Source organism: Dermacentor variabilis, chromosome 9, assembly GCF_050947875.1.
Source record: "Dermacentor variabilis isolate Ectoservices chromosome 9, ASM5094787v1, whole genome shotgun sequence".
Lineage (NCBI taxonomy): Eukaryota > Metazoa > Arthropoda > Arachnida > Ixodida > Ixodidae > Dermacentor > Dermacentor variabilis.
The window spans coordinates 133,508,737-133,524,412 of NC_134576.1; the positions used below are offsets into that span (position 1 = coordinate 133,508,737).

The window sequence follows — 15,676 nt, forward strand, 5'->3', positions numbered from 1 at the left end:
CGTTTTGCACATGTTCAGGTCTGGACATCTTGCAGACCATTGCAAAGGATGCTAATGCATGCCAAAATTTAAAAGAACACTTGCACGGGGTGTATACGAAGCTGAAAAGTGCAGAATGATATGGAAGATTTTTCAGATAAAAGGAGCCTGTAACTGCATTAATGCACCTTCCATCGGGATTTATAGTAAAGCACTTGATTACTTGAATAACAGGTTACATGGCGTGCACACGATGGGCAATTCGAGCGATATATAACATGTATGGTATGGTATGATGAACTCCAGTGTCCTGAAGATCAACCCTTAGGTTGATGCAGGCGGCTCTCACGTCGGGACAGCAAGGTTTAACCTTATCGCCATATCGTGGGCCTCCTGAACGGCCTGTACTTGATTGAAAGGACTCCACTGTGAAGGACTCATCACCACCAGTCTCTCTTCTTGCCACAGTCTGTGAAAGTCACAGGACACTGCCAAAGCATGTAATCCAGAGTAATGATGCCATTACACTTCTCGCAATTGATTGGCACCTCTCTCAGGATATAGCTTGTTAATAAAGTTTGGATTTGGTAAGTTCTTGTCTGCAACAATCTCAGAGTCGCCGCTTAAGCTCCATTGAGCTTAGCATGTGGCACTGGGAATTCCCTTCTGTTTATGTAGTAATGCCTCGTGATTTCATTATATGCAATTTGTCCCCGTTCTCCTCCTGTATATTATTAAAGTCCTGGTCGCGTAGTGCATGGATAGTAAGTCCTCATGCAGCTGCGCTAGCCATCTCGTTTAAATTCTTCCGAGATGGATCGACAGATCCCATGTGCGCAGGAAACCAGCGGATTTCGATCCCTTCGTGTCCAACTCACCGATGTCATGATTGTAATAGCATCCCGAGTGAGACCATCTGCATCTACTACTACTGCCATACAGGCTTTTTTTTCTCTGACCCATGCAGCATCTACAAAAGCCGCATGTTCTCTGTCGTGTTCCATCTCTTGCAGGAGAGCCATGTTCTCAAATTTTTTTATGCGAGTGTGCCTTTTACACGTGTGATCATTTGTGCAAAAAAAGCTAGTTGAGATCCAGCACCCATACTGTGCATTTCGTGTTGATGTCCTTGTCTTCCTTACCATTGCAGCTGCAACCGGTGTTTTATAAAATTTTCTCTGTCTCCTTTTGCTGAAATGTTGGCTCCAGGCATGGGTTTGCCTTGTTCACCAAATGATGATTAGATGACCACTCCTTCGGTGTTTTCCGAGAGAGACAAGGACGAGAGAGACAATGAACAACATTGCTGCAGTAGTCACCGAATCAACTGTTTAATGAGATATCAACCCAAATGTGTTCCAAGACGTTTTGCTCCCGTGCCCAACAGGCACGTACTGTGTTTTATTTCTTTATTTGTTTGGCTGGGAAAGAACACGGCTCGAGGAAAACAAGTGTAGCAGGCAACACACATCGGCTCATCTCGTGTAAAAACGACCATCGTTTCTTTCTGGGTGTGCCTACATTTGGTGCAGCAAACGTTTGCAATGTCCAAGGCTGACAAAAAATGTAAGCAGGGGGCTGCTAACGCACATGCACACAGGAAAAAAAAAGAAAAAGAAAAAAAACAAAGATGTCACGGACATGTTGCACATACAGTTTGGAAGCATTCACTCCGCAATAACCATTTCTGCAATGCTCATTCAATCTCTGTGGTGGCAATGTTGACTTGTCAACCGGCAGGCAGAAGAGCGCAAGGCAAAGTGCCTTGCCTAACAGCAGTCCTCATATTCGAAGCAGACTGTATGCGACAAAGCTACGTCAAAAAAAAAGGAGGCTTTCTGCAAAATTAGTTACCAAGGGCGTCCCTAAATTCCTGAATGTTGTCAAAACCCAATGACCTCAACACTGAGCTGGTTTTGAGCTATTACTTCGTTTGACCAAAGAGTGCACCAGAAATCTTAAATTCCTGAAAATGTAGCATGCAACAGTGCGTTCGTAAGGTAAAACTAGCTTCCATAAAAAATGTCAATTTCATCAAGCTGATGCCAAAGCCTTTGGTCATTCCCAGTAGCGCACAGAGCTTGTGTTTCTAGAAAATGAGGTAAAATATTGCTGTTCTGCTGAACAAACAATTATGATGTATAAAACGAGGTATTACGTGTTGCCCAGTTTGAATGGCTGTCGTTTGTGGTAAAAAAAAAAAGTGAAGAGGGCTCTAAATGCTTGTCCCATAAGAAAATAAGCAAGTCTAGTGAGGCTGAATTGTTCTAGTTTCTTGAAATTGGCTGTCACAAATTGGCAGCAATAAATACTGGCTTTGCTTGACTCAAATCTGCATCACAATGATGTAGGCTTCTGCTGCTAGGAGACATTCCCGCTTACATTCCACACAGAACTGCACCCCGAATGACGGACCTTCACACACCCCACGACAACTTTTCTGGTAGCAAGTTTCACCAACAGGCTCTCACACTCTCCACTTTCACACATACACACACACGCATAATATTCACAGGCACAGAAGCTTTTCTCTCCTTTCTTTTCGTGCCCATTATATATAGAAGGAGGTTCCTTTTTTTCTCTGTGCCTTATCCGACAGCCTGTACAGTGGGTGTTTGGCTACACAGAACAGAAGCGCGAGCGTACTACGACAATCAAAAGCTTCCTGGTGCAAGGGATCAGTGAGGAAGTGGAATATTATCGCTGCCCAGTTATGCAATAGGGGAATTCAAATTTGCAGTCGGCACCAGCACAGTCGAGCCCGTTTATAGCAACGCCAGTTATAGCGTTCGGGAATCCACACCACGCCCTCTGCACGCACGTGCATCGCAAGGCACGCACTGTGATCAGATGCATCTGCACACTTCATTGCTTGAACCCTCCACGACGAGGCTGCAAAAGCAGTCTGCGTACCGCACCCAGGGGAGGATTTCTTCAGTAGGTGCAATCGAGCCAAATTAAAGGTTGTTTTTGTTTGGAGGCCCAGGTCCATGTTTTACACTAATGATAGCAGCAAGGCCACTTTAAGTGAACACTCGTTTATTACAAATAAAAACACCTTGACTGCTAGAATTCGTGGGCAGGCAACAGCACACCCCGTTGCAGGTGATAACAAACATGCGGGGACAATAAACTCTCTTAGAGCAAATGGGCAAGCACATCTCGCTCGCTTGTCGCAGCGTCGCATAGTAGTGAGTGAAACAGTGAAAAGGGCGGACAAGGACGTAAACGGGACGAAGGCGAGTGCCGACTTCCCGTTTTGTCTTGCTTAGGTCTCTATTCAACTTTCGCACTGTTCACTCAATTGACGGAGATGAATCACCAACTAGCCTAATCAGGGTCACATGGTGCTGTGCTGTTATGTTACAACAGAATCCCCATTTTACTGTGCTCAATGGTAATGAAGCCAACGTAACCTCGCAGTCATGAGGATAGCAGTTTCATGATTTGCTTCGGTTTTATCATCTACAAAGTGCTTCCTCGTGGTTGTTGGGCAATGTTTGCAAATACACTTGTGTGCCTAGTGAGGGAAAAGAAGAGGCACTGCTACCAACTCCAAGAGCTTCATTCGCAACTGCTTGCATATTAAAGGACAGAGTCTTTTCTCCGGAGGTCTCAACAATGACCACTCATTTGCTGATGAAGGTCTTCAAAAGTGATAATGGGTCTGCACTGAAGCAACAATCTTATATTACCGCCTTCTTTTTGGCGTAGACCTTCGTCTCTTCTGTCATTTTATTTTTGTGTTGGCAGCCTATTTATTACGGATGCTCGGATATGGTGAACACATGACATGGGCGTTTCTTATAAATGGGCTTGACTGTATGCATGACACGCATGGTGTTGTACTGTTCTACTGTCTACAGGCCCAAAATTTTTGAAAATTCAGCATTTTTTCACTGAGCCCATGCCTCGGAAACTCTAGTGCTACAGTACCGCGAGACCAACTTTCAAATTTAGCAAGCTGCACTGGATTTCGTATTCATACCTCGTGAAATACAATTTAACAGGTTTTCATTCGCTTTTCATTTTCAGTGAAAAAAAATTTGCTGTCACATAACCAAATAAAACAGGCAAATTTTGAATTGCTTGACCACATTGGTGGAATTCTTACAATGATATTCTGCAAGCTTTCTTCCACAGAAGCTGGACATATGCAGTGTGTGACAGGCATAGACAAACGCTTCAACAAGCGTATGAGAGTCTCAACTTACGGTCATGGCATAGCGCTTTAAAATAAACGGCTAAGCATTTGTTTGTCTGATCAGCTTTTGCCTAATGAAATAGTAACACAAGATTTATTTGGTGGTGTTTGTAAGGAACAGTGCTGATGCAGAGAAAGAAACCTACCAAATTTTTTTTACTTTAGTGGCTTCACAAAAATTTTATGCAAACCCCATAGTATTAGGGCTTTAGTATTAGCCAGATTTGCACAAACTATTTTTTGTCTCCCAATGCCAGTCAACACTTAACTACTGTACAGCCACAAAATAGCAGAAGTACCAATATCAAACTAGAATTATGACTGAATGATCCGAGTACAGCTGTTGTAGCTTGCCAAAAGCTCAGAGCACGCAAGATTTTGCAGCGTGCACCTAAGGTCCACAATTCATTTGGAGACACAACAGCAGGCTTGCCCAATTTCTGTGTTTCACAGTTTCAAAAGCAACACAAGCTGACAGCAGACATATGCTTTAACACATCATGAAAAGAAAACACTAAGTAATCGGGTTATTTCAGGCACACTTCAGTTTATCTACTCACAAGGTGGCACAAACAGGTTCAATACAAGTGACATGTGGCCGTACATTGCAAAAGGCCTCAGTCCTGTAAGGGACTGACAGAAGATTCATTAATCATGTGTATTTGCAATCAATATGTGTATTTTTTGTTTTATGGTTTATCTTGTACAACAAAGACTGTCGGATGGGCAGAGACAGAGAAAAAAGAGAGCAAGAAAAGAAGGAGGAGATGAGGCAAAGGGAAAAGGGTGGAAAAGAAAAACAACACAAAGAGAACAACAACACTAAGGCAGCCATGAAGGTCATGGCACCTTGTCGTTCTTCATGAGCAGCTTAACGTAATTGCACTGTACAGGCTTTGAGATGGAGAGGACGCGCAATGCTTCGTCAATGGGGAACCACTTCCGCTTGCGACCTGCACCAGCCAAGACAAAAAGCAAGACAATGTTAGGGGAAAGAGAGAAAGACACTTATTACGATAGAGAAGCTGAGAGGTCAGTCTGAGTCAAAGTTGTGACCTGCTATTTAGCATAGGGGAAGGGAAATGGGAGTAAAAAGAAACAGAAAAGTGTTGATAATGATGAATATGGTGTTGAATGAACTTGAACCGCAAAGACTTTCCTAAGTCACAAATCCAGACCACTCTTTTGCAACAATTTGATGGGAGCCTTTACAATATCACGCTCATGACAAGGGTTCGGCCAAGGTTGTAATGGAACCTTTTCAAGCAAAGGTTACGTGCAAAACAGCAATGACATGCTGTAAACAGGTTCTAACCTGACTCTTAAATTTTTCGTGGTGAAAGTCGTAAGATCGCGATCTAAAACACTACATTTAGCGAAAAGTCGCTATGTGGTGACGACTGGCTCCTAATTTAGTTTTTCTGTTCTTACTAAAAGTCTTCCATATTGCCTACATTTTAAACTGCAGCTTCAAAATGCATCCTGAAATGGCAAGTCAATGGCTGAAGTGTGAAAAGGGAAAACGACCCCGTTTTCCTAGAACGGTATCAGCTCTGAAGATCATGCTTTGGCTACAAAATCAGCTTTCATTCACTCAGATTGCTCACTAATAAGCTTTTCAGTATGTCTTCATAAGTAGAAATAAATACATATCCCCCTTGGGCTAAAGTGCTGGCGAAGCATTGAATTTAGCCAAAGTGCCTCGAGGAATCTTAGCAGCGCTATTTACTGGCTGTTTACATCACTAAAGAAGTTGTAAGACTCACAAAATGTAAAGTTGTTATTGCGACTAATACTTGCTAAATTTAGTGACTTTCTCGCTAAGGTGCCAACAGTGGGCTTCCATTGCCAGCAGTGTAATGCAAGGATTCCTTTTGCACACAATTCTAATCATTTCTAACCATTTGCCATTCACTACTGGCTAGTACTGGTGATGGAAGCAGGCAGAGGACTGCCCAGACCAGTGATGAAGTGCAACGAGAAATAGGATTGAAATAGAATCATTACATTATTTCAACCTTAGTTTCAGTGAAAGCATTGACTGCGTGATAACGAGCAGAAAGCTGACAAGCTTACACCGGAGCTGCAAAAACGATACTGGTGAAAGCCTGGCCTGGGAGTGGCACCAGATAACATTTGGTACAGAGTGGACAGCACAACTACAAGGTGCTGTGGTCATCCTGTCTACTCTATGTGGCAACTATGACATTAAAGGCACACAGCTTTTGTAAGCTGTGCCAGTAGGTATGGTTAAATTTCTTTACCTGGGGAAACTAAGAAGGATTTTCACTAGAGATATTTTACAAACAGTTCAGTGCTTACTGCTAATAGGTAACTGAACTTTGCATCCCAGGGCTACACACAGCGACACCATGTCAATGGCATGTTGTGAAAAGCTGCAGGTTATCTGCCACCTTTGGTCTGTTAAATGTGCCTTGTAATCTCTGTACCCAAATAAACAGAAAAACCTCGCTATCACAAAGTCAAAAAGGGAGCCAGAATTACTTAGTTGTGTCCATTACTCCCATACCCATTATCTACATCTAAGCCCACAACAGCATCCCTCAATGCAGAAAGAGCAGCTCCAAGCAGTAAAACATCTTGTATTTTTATCTTAATAACCGTTACTTGCTAAACTGAGTTGCATTCCATTGAACTTGATGCCATTCATATAACATAGTGTGCACATAAACCACTGTTTTCTTTTTTCTGCATGGCTTTTACATCATCATCATCCTATATTTATGTCCATTGCAGGATGAAGGACTCTCCCAGCAACCTCTAATTACCCCTGTGTTTTACTAGCTGATTGCAACTTAAGCCTGTTAATTTCCTACTTTCATCACCCCACCTAATTTTCTGCCATCCTAGTCTGCATTTTCCTACCCTTGCACCCATTCTAACTCTAACGGTCCACCTGTTATCTGCCTGATGCATTACATGACCTGCCCAGCCCCATTTTTTTTTCTCCATATGTCAACTATGCTTGGAGTACCACATGACCACATGACAGCTGCAAAAAAAGGAAAAGAATGCAGAGAGCCAGTGGGGCTATGCTATTGCAGGTGCAACGAAGTTAGGATAGCCCACTAAGCTTCAACAAAGACACTCCCTGACCAGAATAGGAATTAGTAGACTCGCTGATGCAGCATTTGGCCACTACGTCCTTCAGGACTCATGACTCTTGCCAAGGCCTTTTATCACAATATAAACGGGAACGTGAATTTTCACTAGCACGACTTGAGGAGAGCTACAGCTGCTTTTCAGAGGTCTTTAATTTTAGTTATTTTTTTAGGTACGCTAAGGATAGTATAGTGTTACACTGGGCCAGGGGAGATGAGGGTGAAATGGCTATAACATGAATTCGACAATAACAATGTTATCATGATACAAGAAATACAAAATAAATTACATGGATATGTCAGTTCATACGATGAATGCAAGTGTAAACAGTCAACTGAATGATCAGAAGAACAGATGTGGCATAAATAAAGCTAAAAAAGCATGAAAAGCCGAGTACAAGTGGTTGGTCAAGAAAGCACAAGATAAAGAAAAATACAATTGCTCACACAGTTTTAGAATACTTTAGATTGCTAGTGCACGGTGCCTAAATATGTCAGTAAAGCTTTCTGGAAGGAGTGTATTTCAGTTATTGTATGTCTGGTAGCAATGAGTTAAATTCATTACTGGGTAATGCAAGCCTGAAAATGTATTTCCTTTCAACAGTTAGGCCCACTAACCGAATGCTTGAATTTCATCACACATTTAGCAGTAGCACAACCATTTCACCCATTTGTATTGCAAAGGTTCATTAGATGCAATCACTAATTCTTCACCTATGTTCTTGGAGTCCTCCCATTCCTCAAGCTCTTCTGTGACTTCCAAAATAAATACCATCGTGCGGTGTTTCCTCTCCGAGTTCTGAAAGTAGGCAATATAAAAACAAAAGTCAGGTCATGTAACATTCATCACGGAAGGAAAGTTTATCCACTGGTTGCCCACCAGACAATATACACTGCAAGAATGACAGAAAGGTCAGCTAGTTGGTAGTTCATGATGGAAAAAAGTTAGGTGCGCAGACACAGACAAGCAGAGAGAAACGTTTCCCTCTCCTTGCATCTGTATCTCTATGCTAACCTTTTGTTTTCCCGCCATATACTACAGAAAAGATGTGCTATCATAACTCGAAGAGTATACGGAAGATTTTGGCAGTAAGAAAGTCATGCCAATAACAAGATAGGCTTGTTACAGAAACAGGGCACAGTGAATTGCAGTTTTATTCCAACAATTTCTAAGGGGGGGGGGGATAATCTGTGCTTATTGCTGCTCTTTTAACATTTTCTTGAAATTAGCACCATTATGTCATTCTTTTTGTCCCCATCACTGACTACAAAACTTGACATCCTTGCTTGGCTGGTCTGTCCAAAAAAATGAAAAGACAGGGAACTTTTCATTATCTATGCACCTTGCCGCAAATTCAATGTGCCACAAAGTGTGACTGTCTGGCAGTTTAAGAATCTGGACAAACCAGGCTAACAAAAATGCCAACTGTGTTACTAAATGATGGAAAAAAGAAAAAAAAAACAACCTAAGGAGGAAGAAGGAAAAAAGAAAGAAAGAAAAGGAATTTCGGTGGAAAATTTTAACGAGAAGTTAGGTAAGAAAATTTATTTTTTCATCTTTTTGAGTGTAAATAGATATATTTTTGGTGATATTCATAATGTAAGACAAATTTGTTGAATTGGCTGCAGCTATCACCATCCCAACATTTAGTTAATGTCCTTAAAAGCGCACACGTAGCACCAACTTCAGATGTCATGGCATTAAAAATACTTAAGTTCCCAGACACTCAGTGGCATCTACCTCGCAAGTGTGGCATGGGTAAGGTCACTTTGTAAACTAAATAACACTGCTGTGCTGCAGCAGCCATTGGCTTCATGAAACCTGTGCTTATTAAGTGTTGAGATATGTATATTACTGTATACACGGTGACTATATGCTGCATATTACTCAGACTATCTGCTCTGATAGTAATCAATAAATGTGAAAGTGAAAATGAAACGGTGGCCAAGCAAGGAAAGCCTCAGCCAGCAGCCTACATTTCAACAGGGCTCTTCATCAAGCTAAGGCATCCATTGTTTGTTCAATGTTGATCACTTAAAAGTCTCTGTATTCCTGTGACCCTTTTACTCTTCTTCAGTGCATACTACAGGTCAACTGATTATGCAAATTCACTTTGACTAAATTAGTTACATGTGAACCCTCTTGAAATAGCGTGCAACAAGACGGCTCAACAGACAGGAAGACTAACGCAGGCGCAAACTAACAAATATATACATGACTGTGGATCTGGCTTCGCTAAACTCAGTTGTTAGTTAGAACAGACTGAGTCAGAACAACTCAGTCAGTTGTTCGTCTTCCTTTCTGTTGTGCCATCCTGTTGCGCGCTATTTCAAGATGGTTCGCATGTCAGAAGACCAACTAGCTCAACATTCCATTCTTTTTTAGTTATATGTGAGTAGCATATACTACTGGAAGCAATCTTGGCAAAGCTGCAGGGCTGACAATCGCCTAATTTTCTTAGTAACAGCCTTTAGACAGAACATAAGCAGATGGCATGTGCACCTCATGACCAGCGAATATGACACAAATTTCAGACCTTGGCCTCTGAAATAATTAGCATGCTGTGGGTGCACCCTCCAGTCTCGAAGGCCATCCCAAGGAGCTGTGCTGGTTTTCGTTGTTCTGGGTTCTGCATCACTTCTGGCAAGTGTTAATGGTGGTTTCTCTTTCTTCAATTTCCACATCAAAGATGTTTATTTCTGTTAACTTTTCATGATGCATACGATTTTGTTTTAAATGTAAAATTCTGCACGGAGGCTGCTCAACATCTGAAGCTAGGCTCTTTACGCAGTCCACAATTTTGTTGCAGTTGTCCTCTAAAGCATTGCAAGCACAATCAGTCACGTCGGTGACGGAACAACACATGCATACGCGTGCATTTGAAATGGGACATTTCACCACACAGTGCAAGTATGAGGATGTGCTGATATGACAACAATGTTATAGATACTGAATGCAAGATAGCTCTCAAAAGCACTTGAACCATTTTTGCATGCAGCGGCGACAAAGGCATTCCGTGAGCACCAGATCCTCGATATCATAATGACAGGCAGACAGCACGTGCGGAGATGCTTACATCAGCATTGACAAGTAGCATGCAGACACTGATAGGCATGCTGAATGTGCCAGAAACACAAAGAAATAGTACTCGCATTTGCCTTAGTGGTATTGAAATCTGTCATTTGCAGCAGGACAAACAGAAAATTCAGCCAGACTCAGCATGCCCCTCCCAGCCCCCCACTTGAACAGCAGATACGTCATAGATGTAACGTTGGAGAAGCATCCACAATTCTTACAATGCAGGCAAAGAATGAACAGTAGACGCATTAAGGCACAGCTCTCTGAGGTGCCAACGTAGTGGCTGTGCTGATATCGGTAAAAGCTATAGACTGCCGCAGTTCTCACAGTGTCGCCCTATGGTACACTTAAATGTCGATCCTATGCAAACATATTTACAATGTTTCACGGCTAGCAGGACTGGCTCATAGAAAAAAACATAATATGCATTGAGACTTCCCTCCACTTGGCCTACAACATGGTATCACATTGTCCTTTGAGAGAAGCCTGGCACTGTACAACACTGTTCTTTGTTCTTTCCATTTGCCAAGCTGCATCAGTAATGCATCATCTTGAATAGATATTAACAATGAATAATGTGTGGGCTTTCTCAAGCATTTGCTATCTACCATTTGCAACCCTGTGCCAGTAAGGCTTCCGTATATTTGCCCAAAAAGATTTATGTCTTGAGTGTCACTTGTAAATGTCGCCTGCTCTCTTGCACTTGGCAATGCCTGCACATAAATAGCTCTTATGTATGTGGAAACATTATGTAATACAACATTATCTATAAGCATGCTAGTCGGTGCTTGTGTGTGTCGTGTTCTCCCGTTTTGCTCTAAAGCTCTGTTTCTTCATCCAAGTCTGTACCAAACGACCAGTTAGCACTCTGTTGAAAGATGAAAAGGACAACACGTTTTTATTCCTCTTGTGATCCACGTTTCCTAGGCCTAACTTCTCAAACCAGCAGCTTTGCCATTCCCATTCCCCCAATTACATAGGCGGCACCTATTCCTAACCGCAAAGACTGCCTCCCAACCTTTAACGCACAGTGACACACTTAAGAGAATGGGACTGCACAGTGACAAAGGAACAGAGCAGTAGACCAGAGACAAAACAAGAGAGAGAGAGAGAGAATCTTTAGAACATTCTCGCAATCTTTGCTCCTGCGTTTTATGCTTTTTGCGAGTTCTGGCCATGAGAGACCATTTTCCCATTGCAAAGCCAAGAAAGCTCTGAATGCAAGGCTTGGAATCTGCTCCGGCCATGCATCTATGCAGGTCCACTCACTAGTTGCATCGCATCTGGGGACTTCGTGCCGAAGGTACTGCCTGTCAGCAACACCTTCTGCTCGCATGCCTGTGCAAAACAAAAACAAACACCTGCATTTTTTCATGCTGCTTGCGCCTGGCAATGCGAAAATGGTCAGTGAAAGTTTCGTGTTGTGAGCAGCAGCAATTCAAAGGGCACTGAAACACTTTTTAAAACACTGCGAGGAAACATTCCCGATCTGGAAACAATGCTGCCATGAAGCAAGCCAAATATTATTTTGCCGCATGTAGCAGAAAACTTACAATTTCGAATAGGTCACATGGTCTCTCTACTGAGGCTTTCAAAGCTACTGCTCTTGTTCCACTTTGCACAATATGTAGGTGCCATGGACCATAGACGTTAGCCATTAGGAGTTTGTTAATGTGCATTCATTATTGCAATTACTCACAAGCTGCTTGTGTGTACATGCAGATCCCTTCAGCTCTTATAAGAAACAGAGAATCGGGAACCGTTATCACGTCCCACCTGTCCCGTCATCGCGCCTTCATTGTTCTCGGGCACCTTTGCTAGATGCCAACATCGAAGGGTTACTATTACCACACTGCAGAAAGAAGGAAGGAGCGATAGGCAGGGTGTTGACTTTGGCAACAACCCAGCTGAAAGGAATGGTGAGGTAAAAACTGCACTCATTATATCTCAGTTCATATTAGATCATTCTTAAAATTTTTTTTCGAGTACATATATTTCTTGAGAAGCAATTTACTCATACCAGTGTGTTGTCGAGGTTTCATGGAAAAGCGAGTCAGGGCCCCTTTAAATTCAATACTGCACGCACCAAGGTCAGTGTCAAGGACAAAAGAAATATAAGCACCAGCAGATGCAAGGTAAAAAAAAAAAAAACAGTACAATTTTCCATGTATTTAGAGTTCTGTGTGAATTCATGCAAAATGAGCTGCATCACTTGGGTCACTCGAAGTTTCCTTTTGCAAAATTAGTGGTCATCAGGAAAGCATTGGCAAAGTATCAAAAAGAACTTTTTTGTCGCCTGTCCATTCTTACACTGTCCTTGAGCTGTACTGTATAGCAATGTGCATAACGAATTACCAACCAGCTAGTGCTTATAGGAAAGCTGGTTGGCAAGACTGTGCTTGTGGAAAGCACGAAACATCATAAAGAGAAAATACTAGTACTATTATCTCACGTTCTTCTCGCTGCAAGAATATTTCAGATGGTTCGGTCGATAATTTGTTTGTTCATATTGCACGCATTATGAAGTTATCCATGAATTTTCTCAAAATGAGCCACATCACTCGGATAAATAGCAATCTTTTTCAATTTAAAGGGACACTGGGTCACCACTGACAAAGTGAGGGGCACAGCAAGTGAGGGACATTGAATGTAAATTGGGTGTCTGGGAAGGTATAAGAAATGTGGAAACAAAAGATATACTACCTCACGAATCTCTTCCTGTAAGAATGCGTCAGCAGCATTTTCTGTCTGAATTTGTCAACTAATCCAAAGCTGCCCTAGATCGCCTTCCAAGGCTTTCATATCCCTCACTACCCTTACATAACACGAAACATACACATGCTCATTGCCACAAGGCAATCAAAATGACAAGGTAGTGCACCATGCTTTCTTTTCCTTTTTCTCAACCAGACAAACGCCTGGCATGATAGTTGCCATGTTCTTTTGTTTGCTAGCTAGTTTTGTTTCCATTCTGTGTTTTCATTTCTGATGACGCAAATATCGAAGGAAGCTATCCAAAGGCAGCAGATCTTTCACACTAGAAGTGACAAAGAAAACAAAAGGAATTGATAGAAAAAAAGTAATAACAACGCAAGTTCAATAAACTTTAGAGCAAGTGCACAAATCTTTTGCTGTGACTGTGGCATTGGTATTTGACTCACATTTCCAAGGCCACATTCATAGCAGAGAATTTGTTGTCTCAGTTCAACGTTTGCCTCACTTGTGTCAGTATCGTTCTGCTTTTCTTTTTTTCATATTAGCCAGAGGCTGGCCAGGCTTGTTAATCAAGCTCGAGAAGATTTATGGGGTTCCATGCACAGATAGCTGTAAAGCACACGATGCAAGTGAGACCAGACACTCTACCTAACAGGACATGATGCAAGGTCACCAACTTGGCACGCCATACGAGTATGTTACTCTACTACGTGAAGAAAGGCAGTTAACCGAGGGCTCCGATTTTTATTAATCATATCATGAGAAGTCAACAAACAAAGACACCAAGGGAAACATACGGAAAATTACTTGTACTTACCAATTGAATTAAAGAAAATGATAACTTAATGGCAATGAAAGTGGATGCAAAAACAACTTGTTGCAGGCGGGGAACAATCCTACGTACTCGTGACGCCTGCGGCAGAAAGGATGTTCCACATCCGCCGCCAAGGTTTGAGACTGGTGGCACTGGCTAACATTCCCAAGGTTAGTTCTAGTAGTTGCACATAAATACCCAAGAAAGTGGATGGGGAAACTGTGCTGCGGTAGCTCAAGTGGTTAAAGCATCGCACGCTTAATGCGAAGACGTGGGATCGTTTCCCACCTGCGGCAAGTTGTTTTTTCAACCACTTTCATTGCCATTAATTTATCATTTTTAAACATTCAATTAGTAAGTACAAGTGATTTCCCTGTGTTTTCCTTGGTGTCTTTGTTTGTTCGCATCTCATGCTATTACTCTACTATGTGTTTCTTTTGCAAGCATACAGACACTTCAGGAGCAACGATGCGCATATGAGATTGTCAGTGATGGTAGTGATAATGATCGTGATGTGGGGCTCTCTTACAATGCAAAAGAAAGGCACGGCCAGACAGCACCAGAACGACTGCTGAGTGTTCATGCATGCACATGAATCTTATTTGCACATTAAGAATATTTCTGATGGGCTTTAGAAAATAGACACTGGTGTTAACATGGAAATGTTGAATTATGGCTTTATTGGATGGCTTTATCGCATGTGAAGCGATACCTAGCAGAAAAAGAGAATAAGCATTTTGAGTCAGAACAAGAAGAAAATCGATGCACAAAGGCTTTTCTACTACCACCACAATGGTAGACAAATCTGGGATACCACAAAGCTCATGTGACCATTTTCCTTTTGCCTTCACCTCAAAATTTTCTTGCAGTAAACACCTGCTAACACGGTATTAGAGTCATGCCAACATTGTTGGCCTTAGAACAGCAGTGCATAAGATTTTGCCGCGAATAAATTGAGGTGTATAATGTGCGAAGTATGGGAAGAAGCATTAGTGTGGCAAGACAAATGGCAAGCAGCTTGTCAGCTAATGAGTAGAGCAGGCAAACCTCGAAAGTGCCAAGACATCGTCCGAGCCGACCACGCACACCTCCCTCCTCCATGACTTCACGCATCGCCGCCGTGCTGGGCTCCTCATTCGGTTCCAGGCCGCCGCCTGGCACAATCCACCGGTCGGGCGCGCTGCTGCTCGAAACAAGCAGGATCTGCAGGGAAGGTAGAAGAGAATGAGACTACATGAATTATTCCTCCTCACAGACAGAGTTTAACACTGTAGCCCTGAAGCTACTTGCAACAACGATTTGTACTCTAGATTTCACACATGTTGGAATACCTTTCATCTATCTGCACACAGAGAATGTTTAGGTCAGGTCATCACGGCGAAAGCAGGCGAAACCTGCCTTAATTGTTACATTGCAAGCAATGAGAAAAGCTTGCAAGGAATCCTGTGAACATTCTCTATAGCGGGAGAATGTGGCCATCCAGAGGTAAGTGAAGACGCAGTTACCCTGATCTGAAGCATCGGGCTTTAAGGATAATAGAGCAAAGGTGAATGAATAAGCAATGGAGAATAGTAAAAGATTGCTGGAGTATTGGTAGTATGAAGGCAGTGAACACAGAGAATCAACACATGTTAGATTTTAAAGTAATAAATTTCTTTCAGGTTCAACGGTTTGTTACAGGAACCATGGATCTTAAGCCGATAATAAATGCAGCAGGGAGGTGAACGTAACAAGACTGGTGGCATGTGCCATCACCCCTTTTC

The 15,676-nt window shown here is 42.3% G+C and overlaps 1 protein-coding gene across 2 annotated transcripts in view; it reads right to left on the minus strand.

Annotated features, from left to right (window-relative positions):
- Positions 1-1,294: 1,294 nt before the first annotated feature.
- Positions 1,295-15,676, minus strand: part of Aps (diphosphoinositol polyphosphate phosphohydrolase 1 Aps) — an 85,453-nt gene continuing 71,071 nt past the window's right edge. Inside the window, exons 2-5 of one of the 2 annotated variants that reach the window (XM_075669529.1) lie at positions 14,961-15,116; positions 11,654-11,722; positions 8,020-8,104; positions 1,295-5,136 (exon numbers count right to left, since the gene is read on the minus strand). In XM_075669529.1, coding sequence (XP_075525644.1) covers positions 5,024-5,136; positions 8,020-8,104; positions 11,654-11,722; positions 14,961-15,116 — 423 coding nt within the window. In that variant the 3' untranslated portion in view covers positions 1,295-5,023. The remainder of the gene's footprint in view (positions 5,137-8,019; positions 8,105-11,653; positions 11,723-14,960; positions 15,117-15,676) is intronic. The other variant, XM_075669530.1, reaches the window with a different exon arrangement.